The following is a 24,612-nucleotide window of genomic DNA, read 5'->3' on the forward strand; positions in this document are numbered from 1 at the left end:
AGGCTTTTTCTTCCACTAGAGGGCAGTCTCTTCCTTCTCTCTCTTGAAGTCCAAACTCAAAACCCACTTGTACAAAATAGCTTATCCCACATAACCTTTCCACTCTCCTTTTTTATTTGTTTATGTCTTGTGCTTTTATGATTCTGTAAACTTATTGCTTTCATGTTGCTTTTATTCTACTGTGTACAGCGACCTTGAGTGTTTTGAAAGGCACTTTCAAATAAAATGTATTATTATTATTATTATTAGTAGTACAACTACCTGCTCTAATTAAATAGGTTGCCAACTGCCAATAAAATAAAAGAAGATGAAGAAGAAATCATCATCAGTCATCAGTCACATCATGAGCATTAACCAATGCTCACCGTTGATGGCAGAGTTGGTAACCAGTTTGCAAAGAATACACACATTTTTCCTGCCTGGTGGTGGGGAAACACACAACTTAATTGGGAGACACAGAGTGATGCAGCAAAACACAGTAAGTCGTAAGCACACAGGAGTATCAGGTTATTATGCACATGCTGGTAAGTTGTCTTGTGGCAACCAGTGAATTGAAAAAAGTTACAGGGCTTTTCCTGCCTTTTCTGGAGGGTTTATATTTTACTATAAACTACCTAATATGTATTTTAAAGAAAATACATTAAGAAACACATTATATTAGATAAAATATTTCAAATATGACAAAATGCTGATTTTACAGCAGCAAAATTATTGTATCGCTACAGTTTAAAAAATTTAGAAAGGTTTCTGCCTGTACAGAGTGGATAGTCAAACAAATTGAATCATCGTGAATACATTATTTTATAGGGGTGGGGGAAAAAAATTCGACACTGTGTAGTATCGTGATATTTTGTTTGCTAATAATGTATCGATACAGGGACAGCAGAAATCGATATTTTGTTACAAAAAAGGTTTTTGTGCTCAGAGCATGTTGATCCTCTTTCTGAGCAAGAATCCTGACATTCCTTCACTGTCCAAATGTGTTTAACTTTTTTTTTGGCAGCAATAAACATGACAGTTTACTTATTTTAATTTAAGACATGTTTTATTTTAATTAAGTTTAAAACTTTTTTATTTAATCTAAATTTATATTTTGTTTTAATTTACTTTCAAATTCTTCAGTTGCTGAAGGGGCTGCATAGTTTTCATAAATTGCATAGTTCAGAATAGCTATAATTGTACCAGATGGTTGCATTCAGTTAAGTTGGACTAGACTGTAATACAAACCGTTCAGTTTGTCAACAATAAAACTGACTGGAATGAGAGAAAGACTGAGTGCGAGACTTTAGATAAAATGAATATTGATAAAGTTTACCTTTATGTACAGAATCTGAATATGGCAGATATTTTAAAAAAATCGCAATAATATTGTATCGTGCGTTAAGTATTGTGATATGGTTGTATGGTGATTCCCACCTCTATTATTTTATATGTATTTTTTTTTGTATTCTTATTGCTTTACTATTATAGGAATACATAATAAGGGAAGGGTTCTGGATCAACACCATGATGCAAACTTGTGGCCATAGTATATGCAGTATTCTGGAGGCGGTATAAAATGTCACTGTGTGTGTGTGTGTGTGTGTGTGTGTGTGTGTGTGTGTGTGTGTATTCCTGTCTAGCTATCTTTGTGAGGATCAAAATCTGCATTCTACTATACTTGTGAGAACCAACAGTCACTTGTGAGGACCAAAATCCCGGTCCCCACAAGTTTGAAGGCCTTTTTGAGGCTCAAAATGTGGTTTTAGTGTCAGGGTTACAATTAGGTTATGGTTAGGTATTAGGAGATTATGGCTTAGTTATCTCCATTTGGAGCTCCGTTGCACGGTCCTAGTGGCCGACCGGACCCTTATTCTCCTTATGATCTTCTAGTGTTACATGTGTGCTTCTCCTCTGTTTTCCTTTTATGTATTGAGTCTTGGTAACATCCCACATGATGGCATATAGAGAGGATGCCAATATATAATCCCTGTGTGAATGCACTTACCAAGGGAAATGGCCAAAAGTGCCAAAAGGTCTAAATAAAAAATATATATAATAAATAAATAAAAAATTATTAAAACTCAACTAAAAACCAACAGGCGGTCAGATCCTCCCACACCTCCATAAGGGAAATTTCACCCATTTTTAGGAAGCTTGATTTAATTTGTGCAGTTAGTAAATGTAAGAGTTCATGCAGCTGTTAAGGAACACAGCAAACACAATCAATTAGTTTTCAACCCTTTTATTTACACATTCATGTTAGTAAGTGTTTGGAGGTCAAGGAAGATCTGCTGGCCCATCAGTATCCTTACTAGCCCCCATATTTGGGTTAGGCTTATTTGTTAAAAACGATTAAAACATAAATAATTATACCTAAAAAACCTTAAAACACAAACCTATTCCACCTCTCACGATATTAAAAAAATGCATTAACAAGCTAAAAAAAACAACATTTTTACAGGGAATTATAATTATAACCAAGACCATTCCACTGACCGCCAGGCTGTCCTAAGTGGATTTAAAAGACTAGCTCAATGAAGCTGTCCAACTCTAAAACCCACAGGATGATATTTATGTTAAACTTATCTTCATCCTGGTTGGTCCTAAGGTCAGTTAGCCTAAATTTTTCTCTTTAAAAGAATCTAGCCCGCTCCTCAAAGTATCCATTTTATCTAAGTCATACATCCACATGATTATGTGATTTGATTTTTTCAATGGCAGCTGTGTTAATTTCAACTACGCCGCCTCAAATCAAGCCTCACTTTATTGATATATTAGAATGAAGGGGGATCTGTGCAGTCACATGAAGTATTTACTCCTATGTAGACCGCCTTGTCCCAATTTGGGACATTTCTCATCATTTCTCATCATCGTTTAGGATAAGGGTCAGGGTTAGGGTTACGACTGTTGTCGTAACTATCATATGTAAATTTGAGTGTGCAGCTGTTCCTCCGTGATTGGTGCATCCAGGGTGGATGGATTGCACCGATTGGCTAAGGACCGGGAGGCAGCGGATAAGAAGATACCGCTAAGGACTGCCAGGTCTTTCATCCTCGACCCAACCCAACAAGCAGACCGTTCACTGTGTCACTATGTTGGTTAATGTAAGAGCATGTAGGGTTGGACCACCTTTTTGTTTGATCAGTTTTCTCCTGTTTTTGTTAGGCAGAGGGGAAAGTGATTGTCGTTTGAGTTAGTTCTTTTGAGTAGGTAAGTTGTGTTTATTCCTGAGATAGGTTACCTTTTGTTTGTTGTTTTGGCCTTGGGTTCACCCTGAAGTTATGATATGCTCCCTTCCTTTGTTTAACTGCACTCATTGTAAATAAATCACTGTCACAAAGTATTAAGTGTGTGACGTGCTGCTTAAGGATGGACGGGGATGGATCACCCTTTATGTTGTGGTCTAGATGGGCCTAGACGGGCTGTAACAGTTAGGCATTCATTTTTAATGGTTAGGGTTAGGGTAAGGGGCTAGGGAAACCATTATGTCAAAGAAGGTCCTCACTAAGATAGCTGAACGGGCGTGTGTGTGTGTGTGTGTGTGTGTGTGTGTGCGCACTATTTTTTATGTTTAAAGATGTTTTCAAATTATTACTCATGATATAACATTGTCCAGAGATGCCCTGTAAGGAGAGTGGGAGGAAACAGTGACAAAAGGAGCTGCGTGAGACAGTGGATCGCTCACAGCTGGATTTAAAAGAGCACAGGTAACAATAACACATGTACCAGTTGTTGCATTGCAGAAGGATTCAAGTGAAAAAAACCACACAATTGCAATGTTTTGGTTCTATAACATTTTTCTATCATCACTTTATTATGGATTAGGTGTAACTGTTGTTAAGTGTGGATAATTCAAAAATACATTAATGCAAGGAGGCAAAGTGTGCTTTGTTCTCAGATGGACAGCAAGTGGAGGGTGATAACTCAGATGAGGAGATGGAAGGAGGAAGAGAGGCAAAGAGGGAGTCACAGGCAGAGCCTAGAGAGAGTGTTGAGGGAAAGCTGGAGGCTGGAGTTAGTCAGAGAGGAGGAGTGAAGCCATAAGGAGAACATTCTCAAACCTACTCCACAGCAACTGTGGAACGTTCTTTCAGAAAACTAAAACCAAACGTCACCCCTTTGCTAAGAGGAGAGGATGTCAGAGGTTCTGTAATTGGCAGTTGAGGAGGATGTTAACATCAATTAGAGTGATGTCACTGACATTTTTCTGACATGGTCAACAAAGTTACTGCTATGATTTGGGACAAGACATGAAAAGCATTTTACTTTTTCCTGCTCTTTCCAAAACACACCAATTGTCCTCTTCTGTTTTGTGATTAATAAAATGTTTCATTTATCCTCCTCTTGGTTTATCTCTGTTTTACTGTTGTTTTTAATAATTGTGGCCCAAGAGTTGGGCGTTCGCCTTGTAATCGGAAGGTTGCCGGTTCGAGCCCCGGCTCGGACAGTCTCGGTCGTTGTGTCCTTGGGCAAGACACTTCACCCGTTGCCTACTGGTGGTGGTCAGAGGGCCCAGTGGCGCCAGTGTCCGGCAGCCTTGCCTCTGTCAGTGCGCTCCAGGGTGGCTGTGGCTACAATGTAGCTGCCATCACCAGTGTGTGAATGCGTGTGTGAATGGGTGGATGACTGGATGTGTAAAGCGCTTTGGGGTCCTTAGGGACTAGTAAAGCGCTATCTAAATACAGGCCATTTACAATTTTTGATAACAGTTGTTTTTCATTTTAACTTTTTTTATGTTATTTTTAATGTGTGAATTAAAAACATTCACAGCCTATCCAGTTGCTGGTAAGGTTGACACTACTCTGTGATGGACACACACACGTACACACACACACACCTCTGTCTGACTTTTTTGTTACATTCTTAGCTTATCATGACCACCCCTTTCTTTTGCCCTATTAATATTCTGGTTTCAGTTTATCTTAGACAGGTTTTTTTTTGTTGCTTTATGGTTCCCAGCACTATCACCAATCTTTGCATTGTATTATTATCTCATAACACTAATTTTAACAGCTACTACCTCTCATGTGGAAGTCTCAGATCAAGAATGAGACTGTAGACAGTCTCTCCAACACTGCTGGAGCAGCACGATCAACCCTCAACAGCAACATAGTACCTATCAGGTAAAACATAGGCTAAGTTTGCTTTACATTGAGCCAACGTGATGACAGTGATATAGTATGGTGCAATACCATATTAGATACTTGATGAATGTGGTTTGTTGTTATTTAGCCTAGTTCTATGTGCCCCTTTTTAACTTTGAGCACCTGCCCCTTTAAACATGTCTGCACGGCCCTGTCCAGGAGATATAATACTCAGTCGTTTTAAAAGCTTTCGGTTTCGGTTTTCATGTGAAGCATGACCCTGATGGTAAGCGCTTCATGGACAAAAGTAAAACAGTATGTTGGATGTGCCACGCAATGCTCAATTACATTGGTGGGAACTAGTGCGTTAGCGCAGTTAGCTCGTTAACGTGTTGACGCCATCCAGCCCCACACACAGGGCGATCCGCGGTAGCTCATTAACGGAGATTTGCCGTGTTGTGGCGTTAACATCATTTCAACGAGATTAACGCTGACAGCACTAGTGGGAACACAATGAATATGACTCCACATTTACACCGACATCATCCTAGTGCAAAGACAAGTGGAAGCAGACAAAAACAACAAGCACGCATGCTACAAACTTTACCCGAGTCATTTAGACAGCCGTTAGCACAGGATTCTTCTTATGGGGACCTGATATGTTTAATATGCTGCTGAAAATATAGCCCAGAAGAAGCGTATAGTATAGCTTTTATTTTAGAAAGAGCCATTTCTCTGTAATAAACTCTCTTTTCCAAAGATGAGTGATTTCTCGATCAGATTTATTTTTTATTACTTTGTTGTTTCAGCAACATTAAATTTAAAAACTGTACTTTTGAGTTAAAAATATATATTTACAATTTTAATAAATGGGGGTTGCACCACCCCTAATAAATATATATATTTATACGTGTGTGTGTGTGTGTGTGTATGTATATGTGTGTGTGTATATATATATGTGTGTGTGTGTGTATGTATATATATATATATACATATATATGTATATATATATGTATATATATATATGTATATATGTATATATATATATGTGTATATATATATATATATATATATATATATATATATATATATATATAATGTGTATATATATATATATATATATATATATGTGTATATATATATATATATATATATATATGTATGTATATATATATATATATATATATATGTATGTATATATATGTGTATATATATATATATGTGTATATACATATAAATATCTTAAAAGTCACAAAACCCCTATTGCCCTTTGCAATAGGGGTTTTGCATTGTATTATTATCTCATAACACTAATTTTAACAGCTACTACCTCTCATGTGGAAGTCTCAGATCATTGCCCTTTGCAATAGGGGTTTGTGCATCACTTGTACCTTTCTCACTGTGTCACGGAAGCATGAAACCTTCACACATTAACATCACATTTCAAACTCATTGTTCATTACATTACATTCAGTACATTTTTTAAATTTTTAGCTCTTAAAACTTTTACTTTTTTTATTGGGGAACGTAACCTCACATATTCTGATGCAGATTTTTGACCACCAAAATTATTGCAGAATTGAAAACTGTGTGGCTCATTTATGCTGCTGAAACAACACTTCGTATTTAAAACTAGTTTTAATGTTCAGTTTTTTATCAAAGGGGACAAAGACAAACTTATGCTGCTCTAAATAAATCATGTAATCATTTAATATTCATCATTTTCACTATCACTGTGATTTATTAACATACGCATAAAAAACATATCAGCACGAAGCCCAGAGCAAAGATTTGACTCGTGCAGCAGTCACAACTATTAACAGGTTGAGAAAAAAAAAAAAACCCCAAAAAAAACCATCATCACAAGTTTCCCGGAGAGAATTTTTTGTTTTGTTTTTTCAGGTGAGATTAAAGCTAAAAGAAAAAAAAAACACTATCCAGCAATCTGCATAGAGTGTGTGGATTTTTGTAATATATTTGTAATTAATTGTGAATTTAATTCATCTGTGCTTGTGAAGAAGCCACTTCACAAGCGCATGGCACAACATAGAAGAGCCACCTGCACAGGACAAGACTCAGCAGTCCATCTGCATCTTAAGGATAAAGGACACTCTTTCGAGGATGTTCACATTTTGGACAGAGAGGACAGATGGTTTGAAAGAGGAGTGAAAGAAGCCATCTATGTCCACTGTGAGCGACCATCTTTGAACAGAGGCGGGGGTTTACAACACCAACTCTCTGCCATCTATAATCCAGTTTTGAGTTCCCTTCCCAGACGCCTTAACGCCCACTCACATCCTGGGCCATCTGATCTCAGGAATTCGCATGATAAGGTGGGGCCAGGTTTCACAATGAACTCACCCGAAACTCTGGCAGATTGGGACCCACACCCAGTTTCACACCTTGTCTCAGGCGATTAGAGGATCATCAGGGGGTCCTTTTGTCCCTCTGTGGGGGGTTACTCCCACTAGGTTTATATCTGGGACTCTCCACCATTTGACCTTAGAACTGAAGAAGCTTCTCGGATGAGAGGTGAAACGTCTTCAAGTAACTTAAAATAGTCCAGACGCTTTTCTTTGCAAGCTCCTTTGACTACAATGACCTGGATGACTGAGAACCTTCACAGACATATTTGGGGGGTTATTTTGTTGGGTCTAATTATTGGGGGGGTCATAACCCCCCTAGCTCCCATGGAAATTGTGCCCCTGCACATAGGTACATATACCTTAAAAAAAGCTCTCTGGCTGACAGTTCTTTAGTGATTCTCCAGGTCCTGAAGTACTGGAGCTAATGCTGATGTTTCGTTTCTGCAGCTCAGAGTTACATCTTCTCCCTTTATCACAGGAACAGCAGCAGTCTCCAGGATCAGAAAACCAGTTGAAAATCAATGTGTTGTTTATTTAATTAAAATGTGTGTTTGATTATGAAAAATCATTGCTTACTAAATTAAAACATACCAGTAACAGTGATGTTTCAGGGCGATCCTGTTGCTGTTTTGTCATTAGTGTAGCTGAATGATTTTATATTCTCTTTTAATGTATGTACAACAATATAATGAGAGACCCCCGTCACAGTAAAAAGTTCTCGGCTCATACTTAAAGAGCTGTGATCTGTTTGGAACAACAAAGTGAAGCTGCAGCTGAGATTAAGAAAAGAAGAAATTAATTTCAGTTTTATTTTTGAATAAAAGAAAAAAAAATCAAACTACGGTGTTCAATCAATCAAACCAATCAATATATACCAGAGATACCTGACAACTTTTTTTCTTGAGAACAGAGACCTGACATTTTTTTTTGTCTGATACCTGACGATGTCCTAAAATGTACACCGTACCCCGGTCTCCCCTACCCAATGCCCACAGGACAAGGGACTTCTTCCAGGAGAAAAACATCACTCTTTTGGACCATCCTGCGTGTTCCCCTGATTTAAATCTAATTGAGAACCTTTGGGGATGGATGGCAAGGGAAGTTTACAAAAACAGACAACAGTTCCAGACAATAGAAGCCCTTCATGTAGCCATATTCACCATTTTGAGGAATATCCCCACTCAACTCATGGAAACACTTGCATCAAGCATGCCACAACAAATTTTTGAAGTGATCAACAATAATGGTGAAGTTACTCATTACTGTGTTCATGGTTGAAATTTTGAGGTATGGTCCTAAACTTCTGATCAGCTTTAAAACATCCTGTTTCAGTTTAAGAGTTGTTTTCAATAAATTGCGCACTCAAAAAAATGTTTTGTCTCTCTCCCATTTCTTGTTGCATGTTGAAGCTCCACTTGAAACCTTCTTAACCAACCATGCAAAATGACTTGCTACTCTTACTGTTCTGACATTTGGGAACTGTTAAATAGCCTATCAAGTATGTTGTCTAAAACAGTTAAGTCAGGCAGAAACAAGCTGAGCACCACCTCTAAACATCTAAATGCCATTAAGTTGTTGAAATTATAGTATTACACTCACTCAGCTTCTGACTTCTGCTTTCATACAGTCTGACAAAAAAAATGTAAAACAAAACAAAATCAGCTTATTTTCTGTAACTCTTCTGAACAGCTGCTGCTGCAGTGTGACATAAGCCACAGCATTTTCAGTCTGTGCACTATATAACATTTTATGTAGACACAGCAGTCAGTACCAAACTTTGCAGTTATATTTCACTGCTTACCACAAATTTGGTTTCAAAAACAAAGCAACACATTTACATTAGTGGTTGACCACAGTGAGTACCTGCTGTTCAAAAGAAATGAGCTGCAGCAGCTGTTTTCTTCTGAGAAGCATTCATGCACAAGCAAAAAGAGAAAAAGCAACAAGTGATTTAATTTTACCTTCTACATAAGAGACAGACACATTTGTTAGTATGTGAACTTTTATCTGTTTTTATAACCATGTGATTCTGACAGCTGTTTCTCACTGAAGACACACATAACAGTTTGTTGACATTCACACCAAACCCAGCAGATGATGTACAGCTTGTTCAATTGCAATAACGATATGTGATAAATGTGGATTACTTCATCGACTTCACTTTCACTCAGATGTGATTTTGTCTTCAGTCAGCTCTCTTTCTGCGACCTGTCAGATATACGAGAATTAAAGAACTAAAACAGTATTTTTTTCAAAGGTGCAAAACTCATATTACACACCAATATTAACTTCACAGCAATTAAAATTTTTTCATGAACCATTAGTTTTATTTATATTTTGTATTTAATATTTACTACCCATCAAATATTACATATTATATGAATGTAAGACATGAGGTATCATTAATCCAAGTTAATCTCACCTTTGAGTTTAGTCTCACCGAGGCGTAAGGTGTAGTAAATGGCTCTAGAATATAACATGTCATCATCTAATGGAAAGATACAGCCATAATGAGAGGACAGACGACCACAGTAACATCAGTGATGATGAACAATATTTGCTATTCACTGTTAGTTAGGTCTAATTTGGAATCTTAGGAAAATCTGACAATCAAAGGAACATAATGTCACTATTACATCAGAACATGTAAGCAAACTGGTGGTGGTCATAACTGTGGGGCAGGAGTGCCCTAATGTGACCAGCTTTTCAAAACATTTCATTGTTACAGGGGTGATAGCAACTGGCCGGTTGTAGATGAAGCTGAAAATATTGTGTTTCCTGGGCAGAAGTGTAGAAAGCTCATAGTGTATTATCACCAGCACCTATACTCTTTCCTTATCCATGTTTACAGATACCAGAAAAAACAGCACAGGAAAGCAGAAGTTTTTAACTAAATGTATTTATCTCCTGCTTTTTTACTTTTTTTTTGGTATTATTCCTGAAAAAAGATTTAATAAATACGATAAATAATAAAATAACGATAAGAGAAGAACACAACATTCACAAAACTTATGTTGCCTTGATTTATGTGCTGATGTGCATGATGTGAGCATGCGACAAAGCAAAAGTGATCAATTCAATTCAATTTTATTTATATAGCGCCAAATCACAACAAAAGTCGCCTCAAGGCGCTTCATAGATAGAGAAAAACCCAACAATCATATGACCCCCCATGAGCAAGCACTTTGGCCACAGTGGGAAGGAAAATCTCCCTTTTAACAGGAAGAAACTTCCAGCAGAACCAGGCTCAGGGAGGGGCTATTTGCTGTGACTGGTTGGGGTGAGAGAAGGAAGACACAAAGTTATGTGCAAAACATCATGTTCAATAAAATATCTAAATGTTTATAACATAAGATCCAAGTTCTTGAGTTTGTCGTGTGTTGTTTATGGTCACAGTGGTGTAAACAGGTTGTTCAGAGCTATCACCTGAAGGGGAAGAATCATCCCTGGGCAAGAGAGGTTATGTAGAGATATATATATATATATAGATATGACTCTAAAGCTGTTGTTGGTAGCCCTCACGCTTCTCTTTTTCAGGCTTTGTGCTGTGGTTTGACCTAAGACAGTTTTAAATTATCAAAGCATCACCAGTGTCGAAAACAAAAACACCACATATGACATACTGAGCGGACACAAAAATAATCCTTTTGAGCAGCATATGTCACGTAAAACTACCACACTTCACTTTAGCTTTTATTTTAATTTTCTTAAATGTCAACCTACTAGAAATTGTATCATTCAGTCTCTCAAGCAATGCAATTTTAATCGATTGATACTGATGAAGTTACTCCCACTGTGACCCTGATTTGGACTGGTTAACAACTTTAAATTGATAAATGGATAGAAGGCCATAACATTGGTAACAAGCATGAAATAGAGTAATACAATTGTGATAATTATTTCTCTCTCACCTCCTGGATGGTCTCCATGTGAGTTTGCTGCTGATGTCTTTGAGGAAACTGATGAATAGAAAAGAAAAACCCAGCATTAGAAAAAAAAATGAATAGGGAGCTATTCTTAGAAATTCTGTAAACTTAAAAAACTGAATTACCTCTGTGTTTGCAAGTATTAAGAAATCCGACTACCAGCAGTGTCAATATTATCACTAAAAGAGGCAACACAATCCACAGCAGGAATAAGTCAGGAGTGGAATTGAAGTCATCTGACAGGGTCTCTCCTGAAGAATATGCTGCAATGGTACAACTTTATAAATATCATAGCACGTGTAATATTTCTGACTTTAAACATAAAAATTGTAACATCATTTTTATAACATAAACATTTTCATCAAGACCAAAAAGCAGAAATCTAGTTGTTAGAGTCACATTTCTCTCTCTATGAAGCTCAGACACAGAAATAAGTAAATATAGTTTTAGTCTTACATCTGACATGAAGCCAGCTTTCTGGTGATGTTCCAACACCAGAAATGCTGCACTTGTATCGTCCTTCATCAGACCTGGAAACACTGTTAATTTCCATGTTGTCAGAAGGGCTCCGGTCTATGAGGCCATCGTCTTTGTAGAAATTTGCTCTTTGGTTGGTGTGAGTTGTCTTGCTTATGCAGCGTAGAGTCACATTGTTTCCCTCAAAAACAGGGAAAACTGGACTCTGTAGGATCACAGAACCATCTGAAGATGAAGCAAAATGGATTTTTTTAAACTTTTTTAAAAAGGTAAATGACAAATACATTCTGTACCATACAAGACAAAGTGGATAATAAACCTCACCTAATTTTAAAACAAAACTCTTTACTAATTTCACAAATATGATGAACTTACCAGTTATGGTAATGTTGACACTGTTGCTTCTCTGACCCCCTTTAACCTCACACCAGTACTCTGCACTGTCTGTTACATAAATTTGAGAAATTGTGCATGAAGAGGAAGTTGTTTTACTGTTACACGCTGGACTAAAATGTTCTAACAGTTCCTCAGTGGTTCTGACTCCTCTCAGTTCAATAGGACCATCAGGGCTCTCACAATCAAAAGATAAAGGCTCATACTGAAAGTGTTGGAGTCTGTTAGGAGTCACACGAAGAGTAGCTGCACCTAAAAATTAGAAACATCACAAGATTAATAGTAAACAGAATAATCAACATTCTTATAAAATGTGTTAGTAAAAGATGATTAAACTTAAAAGGATTTTAATAAAAATCATCAACAGACTTATAAAATGTTTAAGTCAACCCCAACTTACTCACTCTCCAAAAAGTAAAAAAAGATTATTTCTTTTATTAACGTCTCTAACGTACTCACCCATTTTTTGGGTAAAGCTATTTTGAACATGTGTCCCCAGCAGAATAACTTCAAGCATTACTAGATCAGCACAGGAAAACTTTAAATTATTTCATGTACAGACATATATACAGTAAATATAAAATATAAAAATAAACCTTACAACAATTACTCACATAGTCTGAAGTAGAGAGTTGTAATCACCATGTTGTCTTACTGCTCACTGACTGAGTAAAAGACTAAAATACAACTGAAGAATATCATTGGGGGAGGGCAGGTTTCCTGTTCCTGTGCAGTTTGTTTAGTCATAATGTCTTATGAGTCTGCAGATTTCAGGTGTAAAAGAGGTCCACCATTACTCGACCTGTTCGTCTGGTTCACTCAAAAAATAAATAAATAAATAAATTGGGTGGTTATTACATTTGCTTGAGTCCAATTAGTTGCCTGGTCATGCAATATCATAAAATCACACAAGATCTCAAACCATTGGAAAATCAGTTATAACTAGAAAGTGCATTTTCTGAAGAAACTGCAGTGTGAATGCTTGAATCTGAATGTATGGACTGAAATGAATTAATTGCTGAATTTTGAGTTAAAAATTTTGAATGAGATAAAAAAAAAAAAGAAAAACAACCTGAATTTAACCTGAAAACAACAGTGCTGAACTGCTAAAAGCTGAAGGTTACACAGAAGAAGAAGTTGGAAAAAAGCTGAAAATGTTTTAATTGTAAATTAGAAAAACCTAAGAAATGAGAAAAGAACATTTAGAGTCAGAAAACATCTGAATGAATATTAAAAGGTCATATTCTTTGAATCACTGAATGACTAAAATGTGATCCCTCCACTTGGACCCACACAGTTTAAAAAGTTTACATCTCTGAGCTTTGAAAGACAAGATGTTGGAAAAAGAACAACGATGGCGACGTTTTGAGGGTAAAATGATGGCTGTAACACTGTGGACACAGCAGCAGTTGAAAGAGAAGTGTTTAAGATGAATCTTGGTACAGTGGCAGGCAGAGCTCGTTAAGCAGGCAGGTGTGAGCCTGGTTGCTATAGTGACCGCACCCAATGGCTCCATACACACGACACAGACATGCGCCTCACTTTTGCTGCTTAAAATGAACAGAAAAGTCAGGCCGAAACAAATCGTTCCCATATGAAAAGTACAAGTCGTATTGACGAAATTCTTTCACCGTGAGCGACAGCAATGTCTAGTCTACCTAATTCTCAGTTTTCATGCCTGTGGAGTTTATTATATGGACGTGGTGACAGTGTAAAGACACCATGCTCTTCTGATTTTCAAACGAACCTTCTGAGCCATTTTAACATTAGAGTCTATGGAAGAGTTGGAAGGAGGAGGCTGTGCATTGGTGACATTTATGAGAGAACCATAACACCTAGTACAATAGTAAACACATTGGATGAAAGAGGACAGCGATGGCTACGTTTTGAGGGTAAAATCATACCTGTAGAGCAAACGCTGTGGATACAGCAGCAGTTTTAAAAAAGATTTTAAGATTAATTTTTTTGCTCCTCTCACTCTAGCAGTTGAGCTGCCTCACTCTAGCCCCAACATTCCGTCCCATACACACCCATTATAAACTCTGAAACGGGTGAAAAAACATCATGAAACTTAAACTGGAACTGAAGAAAAAGTATAATAGATATTGAAAAGATAAATACAAGTTGAATAGTTGAATGTCTTGTCTTCGTTTTAAAGTTTGAATGGTGGCTCTATGTCAATGTATGTTGAAGTAGATACAGTTTAAAGAGGAGGAAGTTGAATGAGAATTTGAAGGGTCTCCCCATTGAAATACATGGGAAATTTTTGTTGAATAAAGTTGAATAAAATTAAAAATATAAATGTTAAAAATGAGAAAAATAGAAGCAGTGTTGTCCAAAAGAATAGGAATCTAACGGTGTTTGAATGGTTTTTCTAAGTTGAACGGTTTTGAAGGAGTAGGCTTTCAAAAAACGTACGGAATAGATAATAATAAAATAGAACTAGAAAGTGCATTTTCTGAAGAAACTGCAGTGTGAATGCTTGAATCTGAATGTATGGACTGAAATGAATTAATTGCTGAATTTTGAGTTAAAAATTTTGAATGAGATAAAAAAAAACAAAAAAAAAAAAACTGAATTTAACCTGAAAACAACAGTGCTGAACTGCTAAAAGCTGAAGGTTACACAGAAGAAGAAGTTGGAAAAAAGCTGAAAATGTTTTAATTGTAAATTAGAAAAACCTAAGAAATGAGAAAAGAACATTTAGAGTCAGAAAACATCTGAAAGAATATTAAAAGGTCATATTCTTTGAATCACTGAATGACTAAAATGTGATCCCTCCACTTGGACCCACACAGTTTAAAAAGTTTACATCTCTGAGCTTTGAAAGACAAGATGTTGGAAAAAGAACAACGATGGCGACGTTTTGAGGGTAAAATGATGGCTTTAACACTGTGGACACAGCAGCAGTTGAAAGAGAAGTGTTTAAGATGAATCTTGGCAGAGTGAGAGAGAGAGCTCGTTAAGCAGGCAGGTGTGAGCCTGGTTGCTATAGTGACCGCACCCAAGGGCTCCATACACACGGACACAGACATGCACCTCACTTTTGCTGCTTAAAATGAACAGAAAAGTCAGGCCGAAACAAATCGCTCCCAAATGAAAAGTAAAAGTCGTATTGACAAAATTCTTTCACCGTGAGCGACAGCAATGTCTAGTCTACCTAATTCTCAGTTTTCATGCCTGTGGAGCTTATTATATGGACGTGGTGACAGTGGAAAGACACCATGCTCTTCTGATTTTCAAACGAACCTTCTGAGCCATTTTAACATTAGAGTCTATGGAAGAGTTGGAGGGAGGAGGCTGTGCATTGGTGGCATTTATGAAAGAACCATAACACCTAGTACAATAGTAAACACATTGGATGAAAGAGGACAGCCATGGCTACGTTTTGAGGGTAAAATCATACCTGTAGAGCAAACGCTGCAGACACAGCAGCAGTTTTAAAAAATATTTTAAGATTAATTTTTTTGCTCCTCTCACTCTAGCAGTTGAGCTGCCTCACTCTAGCCCCAACATTCCGTCCCATACACACCCATTATAAACTCTGAAACGGGTGAAAAAACATCATGAAACTTAAACTGGAACTGAAGAAAAAGTATAATAGATATTGAAAAGATAAATACAAGTTGAATAGTTGAATGTCTTGTCTTCGTTTTAAAGTTTGAATGGTGGCTCTATGTCAATGTATGTGGAAGTAGTAAGAGTTTAAAAATGAGTAAGTTGAATGAGGATTTGAAGGGTCTCCCCATTGAAATACATTATAAATTTTTGTTGAATAAAGTTGAATAAAATTAGAAATATAAATGTTAAAAATATGAAAAATAGAAGCAGTGTTGTCCAAAAGAATAGGAATCTAACGGTGTTTGAATGGTTTTTCTAAGTTGAACGGTTTTGAAGTTATAGGATTACAAAAAACGTACGGAATACAGAATAAAATATAATAATAACTAGAAAAATTTGCATTTCCTGCGAAAATGCAGTGTGGATGCTTAAAGCTGAAGCTGCATGCAAAAAGTAGCTGAAAAAGCTGAAAAGTTGCAGAAATTGTAAAAACTTTGCAGAAGCAAAAGAAGTTTGCTAAAATGGAATAACTTAGCAGAACTGCAATATCTTAGAGGAAACATAATACTTGGCAGAAATACAATAGCATAGCAGAATTTAGCAGAAATATTGTAACTTACCAGAAACATGATAACTTCTCAAAAATACAAGAATTTAGGAGAAATAGTATAAGATAACAGAAAGAATATATTTAGCCAAAAATACTTAAACATTACAGAAACACTATGATTTAGAAAAATAGTACAACAGAGCAGAAATATTGTGATTTACCAGAGACACTGTGATGAACTATGAATATTGTAATTTTTAATTAAGACTATGTTTTAGCACAAATATTATAATTTGGCAGAAATACTATAATTTAGCAGAATTACTATATTAAGCACAAATCCTATAAAAAGCAGAAATGGTATGATTAAGCATAAATACTACATGTAGTAGAAATACTTTGTTTTAGCACAAATCCCATAAAAAGCAGAAATACTGTACTATGATTTAGTAGAAAAACTATAATTAATCAGAAATACTAAATTTAGCAGAAATACTATATTAAGCACAAATCCTATGAAAAGCAGAAATAGTATGATTAAGCATAAATACTACATTTAGCAGAAATACTATATTAAGCACAATTCTTATAAAAAGCAGAAATACTATATTAAGCACAAATCTTATAAAAAGCAGAAATACTATATTAAGCACAAATCTTATAAAAAGCAGAAATACTATATTAAGCACAAATCCTATAAAAAGCAGAAATAGTATATTAAGCACAAATCCTATAAAAAGCAGAAATACTATATTTGGCACAAATCCTATTAAAAGCAGAAATAGTATGATTTAGCACAATAGTAATGAGTTAAACAGAAAAATAGCTCATCTGATAGAGTGGGCACAATAATGGTGTCAAATATTTTGTTCTCCTTGTTCTCCAGTATTCTGACATATGTCTCAAAATAGAGCATTCTCTGTACAATTTCACCCCTCACATAACAAGATGAAGATGTGATCCTTGCATTGTTGAGCTGATGCCATTCCTGGTCAGCTGTCTGTTCTCCTTTTGCTGTCTCAATCTTATGTACCATGTCCTCTGTGACCAGTAAGCTTTCAAGGTTGAAGAGTTCCTCCTCACTGTAGACATGCACACTCTGTGTGGGATCCAGCCTGTACTGAGTGGCAGTGGCAGGTAAAGAGGAGGATCTTGGTAAATGTTTACAGATTTTGTGGGTAATCTGGGCTCCTGGTTAGAGAACACGCTCACCAATGCTGTCTTAAGACTGGTCTTCTTGTCACTGAAGGCCATGGTTGCGGTAAGAGGTCAATTTGTTACATCAATGTCTTTGCATGATTTTCCAGTGTTTAGCAAGGAGATGTAAAGTGGGTCACCAGCCAAGTTCTTGTACAGCGTACTCCTTTAAAGGACCATAATAATGTGAGGATAAAACAAGGCACTGTGAAAGTCATCTAGGCAATAACAATAACAATAATAATAATAACAACAACTTGACATTGTACCTGCATCATTATTCAAAAATGTCTTTGAGTTCATTGATCCATGGAACTGGCCCTGGTTCCAAACCCTGAAAAAAAAAAAATAGCAATAACAAATATAAAAGAAAAAAAATACTTATACATATTACTTATAACAGGTTATAAAAGAACATTAAAGGGTCAGTCCTGAATATGAATCTCAGCACTTACTGCTGTTTGGATTTGTCCCACTGTTGGTCTGTCTCGGTGCTGGTGTGAAGATACAACCTGCAGCTTCAGTTCTGAAAAATGTACTGTTTGAAAGGGCAAAACAGTGTGCTTACACACTGCATTGCCAGCTACACACCAGCACCGATCAGAAAAAAAGGACAACAGGGTCCCGAAGCTCAGTCTGCACTAAACCATATAGAAAGCCAGTCTTACACATACTGACAAAGGCTAGAGACTTTTTCAGGGTTAGATGATGGCGCTCAAGATGGAGCAGGAGTTACAGTCAAAGTCATTTATAATTCTGTGAACAACCATTATTTACCAGGGCTCACAGAATATGATCACTGTCCTTTCTTAGTGTCCTACAGAGTACAGTACCTAAAAGGATACCTTTATCACAGTAACATTCTAATACAAGTATAAATAATTTTAATAAATAGCATTTGAGTACAAATAACTGATATTAAATTTACCTGAGTATTAAAAGTTATTTCTGGGAATAAATTTAAGTGTCAAAATTAAACCTTTTTCTTATGTGCCATTTTGTTAAGAAAAAAAGCACATTGCTGCAGGTTTAATTAAAACAATATGGTAAGCTTTAGGCTTCAGGAAAAAAATGGTATTGGTTGTGAGACAAACAGTGGTAATAAGGGGACTTGTCATAATCGCTGAGTTCTCTACTGTTCTTTCTTACCCTAAGAGGCTTGATGTCTCTCCCTAAACAGGAACAGGTGAGAACTGAACACCCAGCCGATGCCTAACTTACAGTGTGATGCAAAAGTTTGGGCAAAATTGTTAATAGTCATTATTTTCCTGTATAAATGATTGATTGTTATGATAAAAAATGTCAGTTAAATATATCATATAGGAGACACACACAGTGATATTTGAAAAGTGAAATGACCAGAAAGTGTGTGATAATTGTTTAAACAAAATCAGGCAGGTGCATAAAATTGGGCACTGTTGTCATTTTATTGATTCCAAAACCTTTAGAACTAATTGTTGGAACTCAAATTGGCTCGGTAATCTCAGTGACCCCTGACCTACATACACAGGTGAATCCAATAATGAGAAAGAGTATTTAAGGGGGTCTACTGTAAGTTTCCCTCCTATTTTAATTTTCTCTGGAGAGTAGCAACATAGCGGCTCAAAACAACTCTCAAATGACCTGAAGACAAAGATTGTTCACCATCATGAATTAGGGGGAGGACACACAAAGCTATCTCAGAGATTTAAGCTGTCGGTTTCCACAGTTAGGAACATATTGAGAAAATGGAAGACCACAGGCTCAGTTCAAGTTAAGGCTGGAAGTGGCAGACCAAGAAAAATCTCGGATAGACAGAAGCGACGAATGGTCAGAACATTCAGAGTCGATCCACAGACCAGCACCAAAGACCTACAACATCATCTTGCAGCAGATGGAGTCACTGTGCATCGTTCAACCATTCGGCGCACTTTACACGAGCAGATGCTGTATGCGAGAGTGATGCAGAGGAAGCCTTTCTCCACCCACAGCACAAACAGAGCCGCTTGAGGTTTGCTAAAGCACATTTGGACAAACCAGCTTCATTCTGGAATAAGGTGCTGTGGACTGATGAAACTAAAACTGAGTTATTTGGGCATAACAAGGGGCGTAGTGCATCAAGGAAAAAGAATACAGTATTCCAAGAAAAACACCTGCTACCTGCAGTAAAATATGGTGGTGGCTCCATCATGCTGTGGGGCTGTGTGGCCAGTGCAGGGACACATGGATTCCACTCAGTATCACCAGATTCTGGAGACCAATGTCCAGGAATCAGTGACAAAGCTGAAGCTGCGCTGAGGCTGGATCTTTCAACAAGACAACGACCCGAAACACTGCTCAAAATCCACTAAGGCTTTCATGCAGAGGAACAAGTACAACGTCTCAGTCCCCAGACCTGAATATTATTGAAAATCTGTGGTGTGACTGTCCATGCTTGGAAGCCATCAAACCTGAATGAACTAGAGATGTTTTGTAAAGAGGAGTGGTCCAAAATACCTTCAACCACAATCCAGACTCTCATTGGAACCTACAGGAAGTGTTTAGAGGCTGTAATTTCTGCAAAGGGTGAATCTACTAAATATTGATTTCATGTCTTTTTTTGTGGTGCCCAAATTTATGCACCGGCCTGATTTTGTCTAAAAAAAAAAATATTGCACACTTTCTGTAAATCCAATACACTGCATTTCACTTCTCAAATATCACTGTGTGTGTCTCCTATATGATATATTTAACTGACATTTTTCATTGTAACAACCAACAATTTATACAGGAAAATAATGACTATTAACAAGGTTGCCCAAACTTTTGCATCACACTGTAACTCTCAGCCTGGCCATTTCACTTTTCCTGCTGTGCTGGCCTGCCCTGATGATGACAACACTGGTCACCCAGTCATTGTTTGACACTGGTTAAAAAGGGAAGTTATCAATGCACAACTTACAAACATTCCAAAAAGCAAAGCAAAAAACCTTTAGTATTTTGTCAAATGCCATACTTATTTTTGTCGTTTTTAACCAAATCTAGCTCTACTCAGAGTAGAGGAAAAATTCTCCATGTTTCACCATTGGATTCAGCAAAGATGATTCTACTAAGCATTACTTACGGTATTAATATAGATAAATGAAACATTTGCTTCATTTATGAAAGCTGATTCATCAGTGTTAAAACTACAATAAAAGGTGTTACAATCAAGAATTGCTGACATTTCAAATACTCATCAGTCTAAGCTAAGAAACCCTGTGTGACTTGGCCTCAAAAGCACACAGTCCAGTACTTAACCACATAATAATGATTAAAAGTAAGTAATAGTTTTTGTCCTCTAAATATGAAAGCTTGCCTGTTTAATATGCATCTTTGAAACTATTTTTCCCCAAATGTTGGATACTTGTCACAAATATTCCTCTCTGTAGCTCTGACATATCACAGGTCACCTGATGCCTTCGGTTTCTCTCTTGCCTTTCAGTAATCACCTACTTAGAATTCACAAAAGACCAACAATTACACCATTGACAGAAATGTCACAAAAGTCACAAAAAGGTTCTGGTGCAGAGTTCTACTTCTACTTCAGCTTCTTGGAGGCAGGAAGTGTGACAAAAGTGAAGCTTTACAGACAGAGTAGAGCAAAGTAACTGGGACAAATTTAATCTCTAAATGACTATTTACCTGTTCTTGAGAGGGCTCGAACATCATAGTTACTCGATGTTTACACTCTTACAGTCAGTCTTGATCAATTCAGCAAAAACATCTGAAAAACAAAATGTTGCACAATTTTTAAAAATAAAACAAGTAGAATTTTAAGCAAATTCTAACATGTCTGATTCTATACTGTTCAATATTATTTCATTTTCATTGTGACATCACTAGTTACATCTGATATTTCAGAGAAAACACTAAAACAATCAGCTGTTTGTGAGCTGCACACTATGATTGTGATAAAACATTTAAACTTTGTAGCTCATACAGTTATACCTCTGCTTTACGGTCTTCTGGCTTTAAGTTTATTAGGCTCTTCTTGCATAACCATCAGAGAAATAATTGGATAGTAGTCATCTGAATGTTACAGTTACTGAGGCAAAGTGTGTGGCATTAGGAGAAAGAGACAAAAAAGAAAAAACAAAACCTAAGCTGGGAAAGCTATACCTGAAACATCATTAGAAAACCTGAGACGTGGAAACTCAGAGGGGATGTCCAGCAGAGAAAACACAGGGGCTGATAGATAGCAGAGAACGTAGAAGTAACGCAGACAATCTAACGAAAACAGAGGTGAACACACACACTATGGCTGTGTCCCAATTAAGAGACCGCACACTTTGAGTGTGATTACGTCACCGCCACGGGACAACGGCTGTCCCAATTCCAAGTGTACTTCAAATGCATACTCCAAATGCGCCGTCGATTTCCCCAAATATCAAGCGTGGTCCGGTGCACGCTTTGTGGTCCCATATATCCCACAATTCATAGCGCGGCAGTGGGTGTAGATAATTTTGCAGCAAAATATGGCAAAAGGCAGCGGCCGAAGAGTGAACTGTCAATGAATATAACGTCACTGATTTTTGTGCGAATGTTTAATGAAGAACATTAAAACATTACTGTTGGCCACATGTCGGCAAAGTTATGTGACATTAGTGATGTTTGTACTTTCAGCGATTACTTGGTTTTAAAGCCTTTACTTCTAAATTAATTATATATATATATATATATATATATATATATATATATACACACATATATATACACATATATATATATACACATACACACACATGTATATACGCCTGTCCCCACACCTCGCGTGGGAGCCGCTGGGGCTCGGCAGGGACCGGTGCCTGTTCCTGCGCCCCGGAAGAAGGCGGCGGAGCCGGCAGCGGTGGAGGCGGCGCCCGAGGAGCCGCTCCAGCCGGGAGAGACTGAAGCGGCACCCGAGGAGTCGCTCCAACCGGGAGAGATAGCAGCGGAGGCGGCACCCGAGGAGTCGCTCCAGCCGGGAGAGACAGCGGCGGAGGCGGCGCCCGAGGAGCCGCTCCAGCCGAGAGAGACAGCGGCGGAGGCGGTGCCCGAGGACCCGCTCCAGCCGGGAGAGGCAGCGGCGGAGGCAGCTGCTCCCACCGGGAGGGGCGGAGAAGCCGCGGGATAAGTCGGTGGTGCCCGTGCTAGGGGAGTCCGCGGCACCGAAGCCCGAGGTTGGCGGGGTGAGCAGAGCGGCCTCACCTCCACCAGAGGCCGGTGCCTGCCGGACATCTGCCCAGCCGCCTGCGAGCCGGGGCGCACGACCGTGCCGCGTTCACCTGCCACGCGGCCGACCTTCCGCCTGCGGTGGGGGGAGTACGTTCGGCCGGATGGTTCCCCGGCCTCAGTCAGGCGATGGGGGTATGTGGCGAGGCGTAGCCTGCGGTGCCGTGCAGAGGAGGCGGACACACCTGTACGGCATCCGCAATCACGCCCCGCCGAATTAAATATTGTACTGGGTCCTGTGGTTGGGTTGTTGGTGTTATGTTGAGCTGGCAGCAGGAGAGCTGCAGCTCTGAGTGCGAATGTACAGCAACCATGTAGGGATTAATAAAAAAATATCAAAATGCCACTGGGTCTGCCATGGTCGTTTACAATGATAAATTTAAAGTCATACTAACTTTGACATATTTCTTCATATATTTGTTGAATTAAATGGTTATATGAATTAAACAGTCTGTCTGTACATAATTCTGACAGATTTTAAGGAGGCTGTAAGCTCACCAAGCCAAAACCCCAACCATACTATAGCTTTTACATCATTACATTTCTGAGTTTCATAACTGTGGTGGTGCAACTACATAATACATTATTTTAAACATACCCTAAACAACAGCTTTACAATGAACACAACTGTAAAGATTTCTGACCTTAAGTGTTTTACCCTACAGCAAGCTATCACGATTAGGCACTTATATTTAACATAGCTAATACATTTACCTTTTCCTGTCATGTGTTGACCAAGTTTAGCTTACCTTTTTGAAGTAAAACCTTGAAGCTTGACCCTTTGAATTTTGAAATGTTAGGATGCTCAGTCACCGTGTGCAGCCTTGAAACCTGCGCCTTCGGACGAAATCTGGAGGGAATTAGCACTCCTGCGTCTATGAACGTATTCGAACCGCATTGATTTCCCGCACTCTGTCCCGGGGACTAGCAGTAACGTGGATCTGTTAGGCGTGCTTCCATGACACCAGGAAAAGAGATCGCCACTTTCAAAATAAAAGCTCATCTAAAAAAATACATGCAGGGCTTTAGCAGTCGAACTTTAAAAAAACTACATAATACATTAACTACATAAAAAATAAAAAAGACCAGTAATTTTATACGTTTTAAATTGTAAGTTTGAGACTTATAAAATAGTACTGATAATTTCATAATTCAAATTAGACAAGAATCGGGTCTGATCACCAACAAAAACCGCCCTAAAGTAAAGGGACAAAATCAACACAAGGCAGTACAATTGGGAAAAACAACAATCATAGTTAGCCAATCAGGCCGATGGCAACAGATTGCATCACAATTTGTAACATCAAAGACCAGCGGTCCCTTTCCCGGTCTTTCTGAAGAAACTTACAGACACAGTCACAGCTCTTCTACTTTGTGCTCTATTAAGAACTTCATAAAACGTAAGTATTGATATTGAAACCGTTTTTTAGTGCCTTTATACCATGTATAACACATTATAATGTAGTGAAAGATAAAAAATCTAGCCATTTAAGTTCCTGTGAATATAAAGACCGTCAAAGTACCCCTAAAATTTGGTCTGACTTTTCTATCGGCCTATGAATGTTTTATATATCGTTAGCTTCATAGCATAATTGCCTAAGTCAATGACTTAGGCACTTATGCTATGAAGCTAACGATATGTGTATCTCCATTTTTCTCTCGAAGAAAAAAAATTACTTTTGATAAATTCACATTTAGTATTGATAGCAATGTATTTGTAGGTGTCATAGTTTGATGAACTTATTGTTTCAGGGATATTTAATTGAAAAAACTATCTGAATGTATTCATGAAAATGGCATCTATTTTTTTATGAAATATTAAGATCTTACAGAATCAGACAAATCTTCCAGATCTATAACAGTTT

At 37.7% G+C, this 24,612-nt stretch overlaps 1 protein-coding gene and 1 long non-coding RNA gene across 2 annotated transcripts in view; both read right to left on the minus strand.

Annotated features, from left to right (window-relative positions):
* Positions 1-12,691, minus strand: part of LOC146713496 (high affinity immunoglobulin gamma Fc receptor I-like) — a 30,233-nt gene extending 17,542 nt beyond the window's left edge. The window contains exons 1-2 of the mRNA XM_085438335.1: positions 12,688-12,691; positions 12,211-12,480 (exon numbers count right to left, since the gene is read on the minus strand). Coding sequence (XP_085294461.1) covers positions 12,211-12,480; positions 12,688-12,691 — 274 coding nt within the window. The remainder of the gene's footprint in view (positions 1-12,210; positions 12,481-12,687) is intronic.
* A 4,229-nt stretch (positions 12,692-16,920) lies between these two features.
* On the minus strand, positions 16,921-23,702 carry LOC146713497 (uncharacterized). Its single transcript, XR_014917951.1, has 4 exons — positions 23,497-23,702; positions 21,179-21,260; positions 17,806-17,870; positions 16,921-17,702 (listed from the first exon to the last, which is right to left on the minus strand). It is a non-coding gene; the product is annotated as an uncharacterized LOC146713497 (long non-coding RNA).
* Between the last annotated feature and the right edge of the window lie 910 nt (positions 23,703-24,612).

Source organism: Copadichromis virginalis, linkage group LG3, assembly GCF_057382275.1.
Source record: "Copadichromis virginalis isolate Kocher_CV1m ecotype Utaka linkage group LG3, C_Virginalis_male_GT1.1, whole genome shotgun sequence".
Classification (NCBI taxonomy): Eukaryota; Metazoa; Chordata; class Actinopteri; order Cichliformes; family Cichlidae; genus Copadichromis; species Copadichromis virginalis.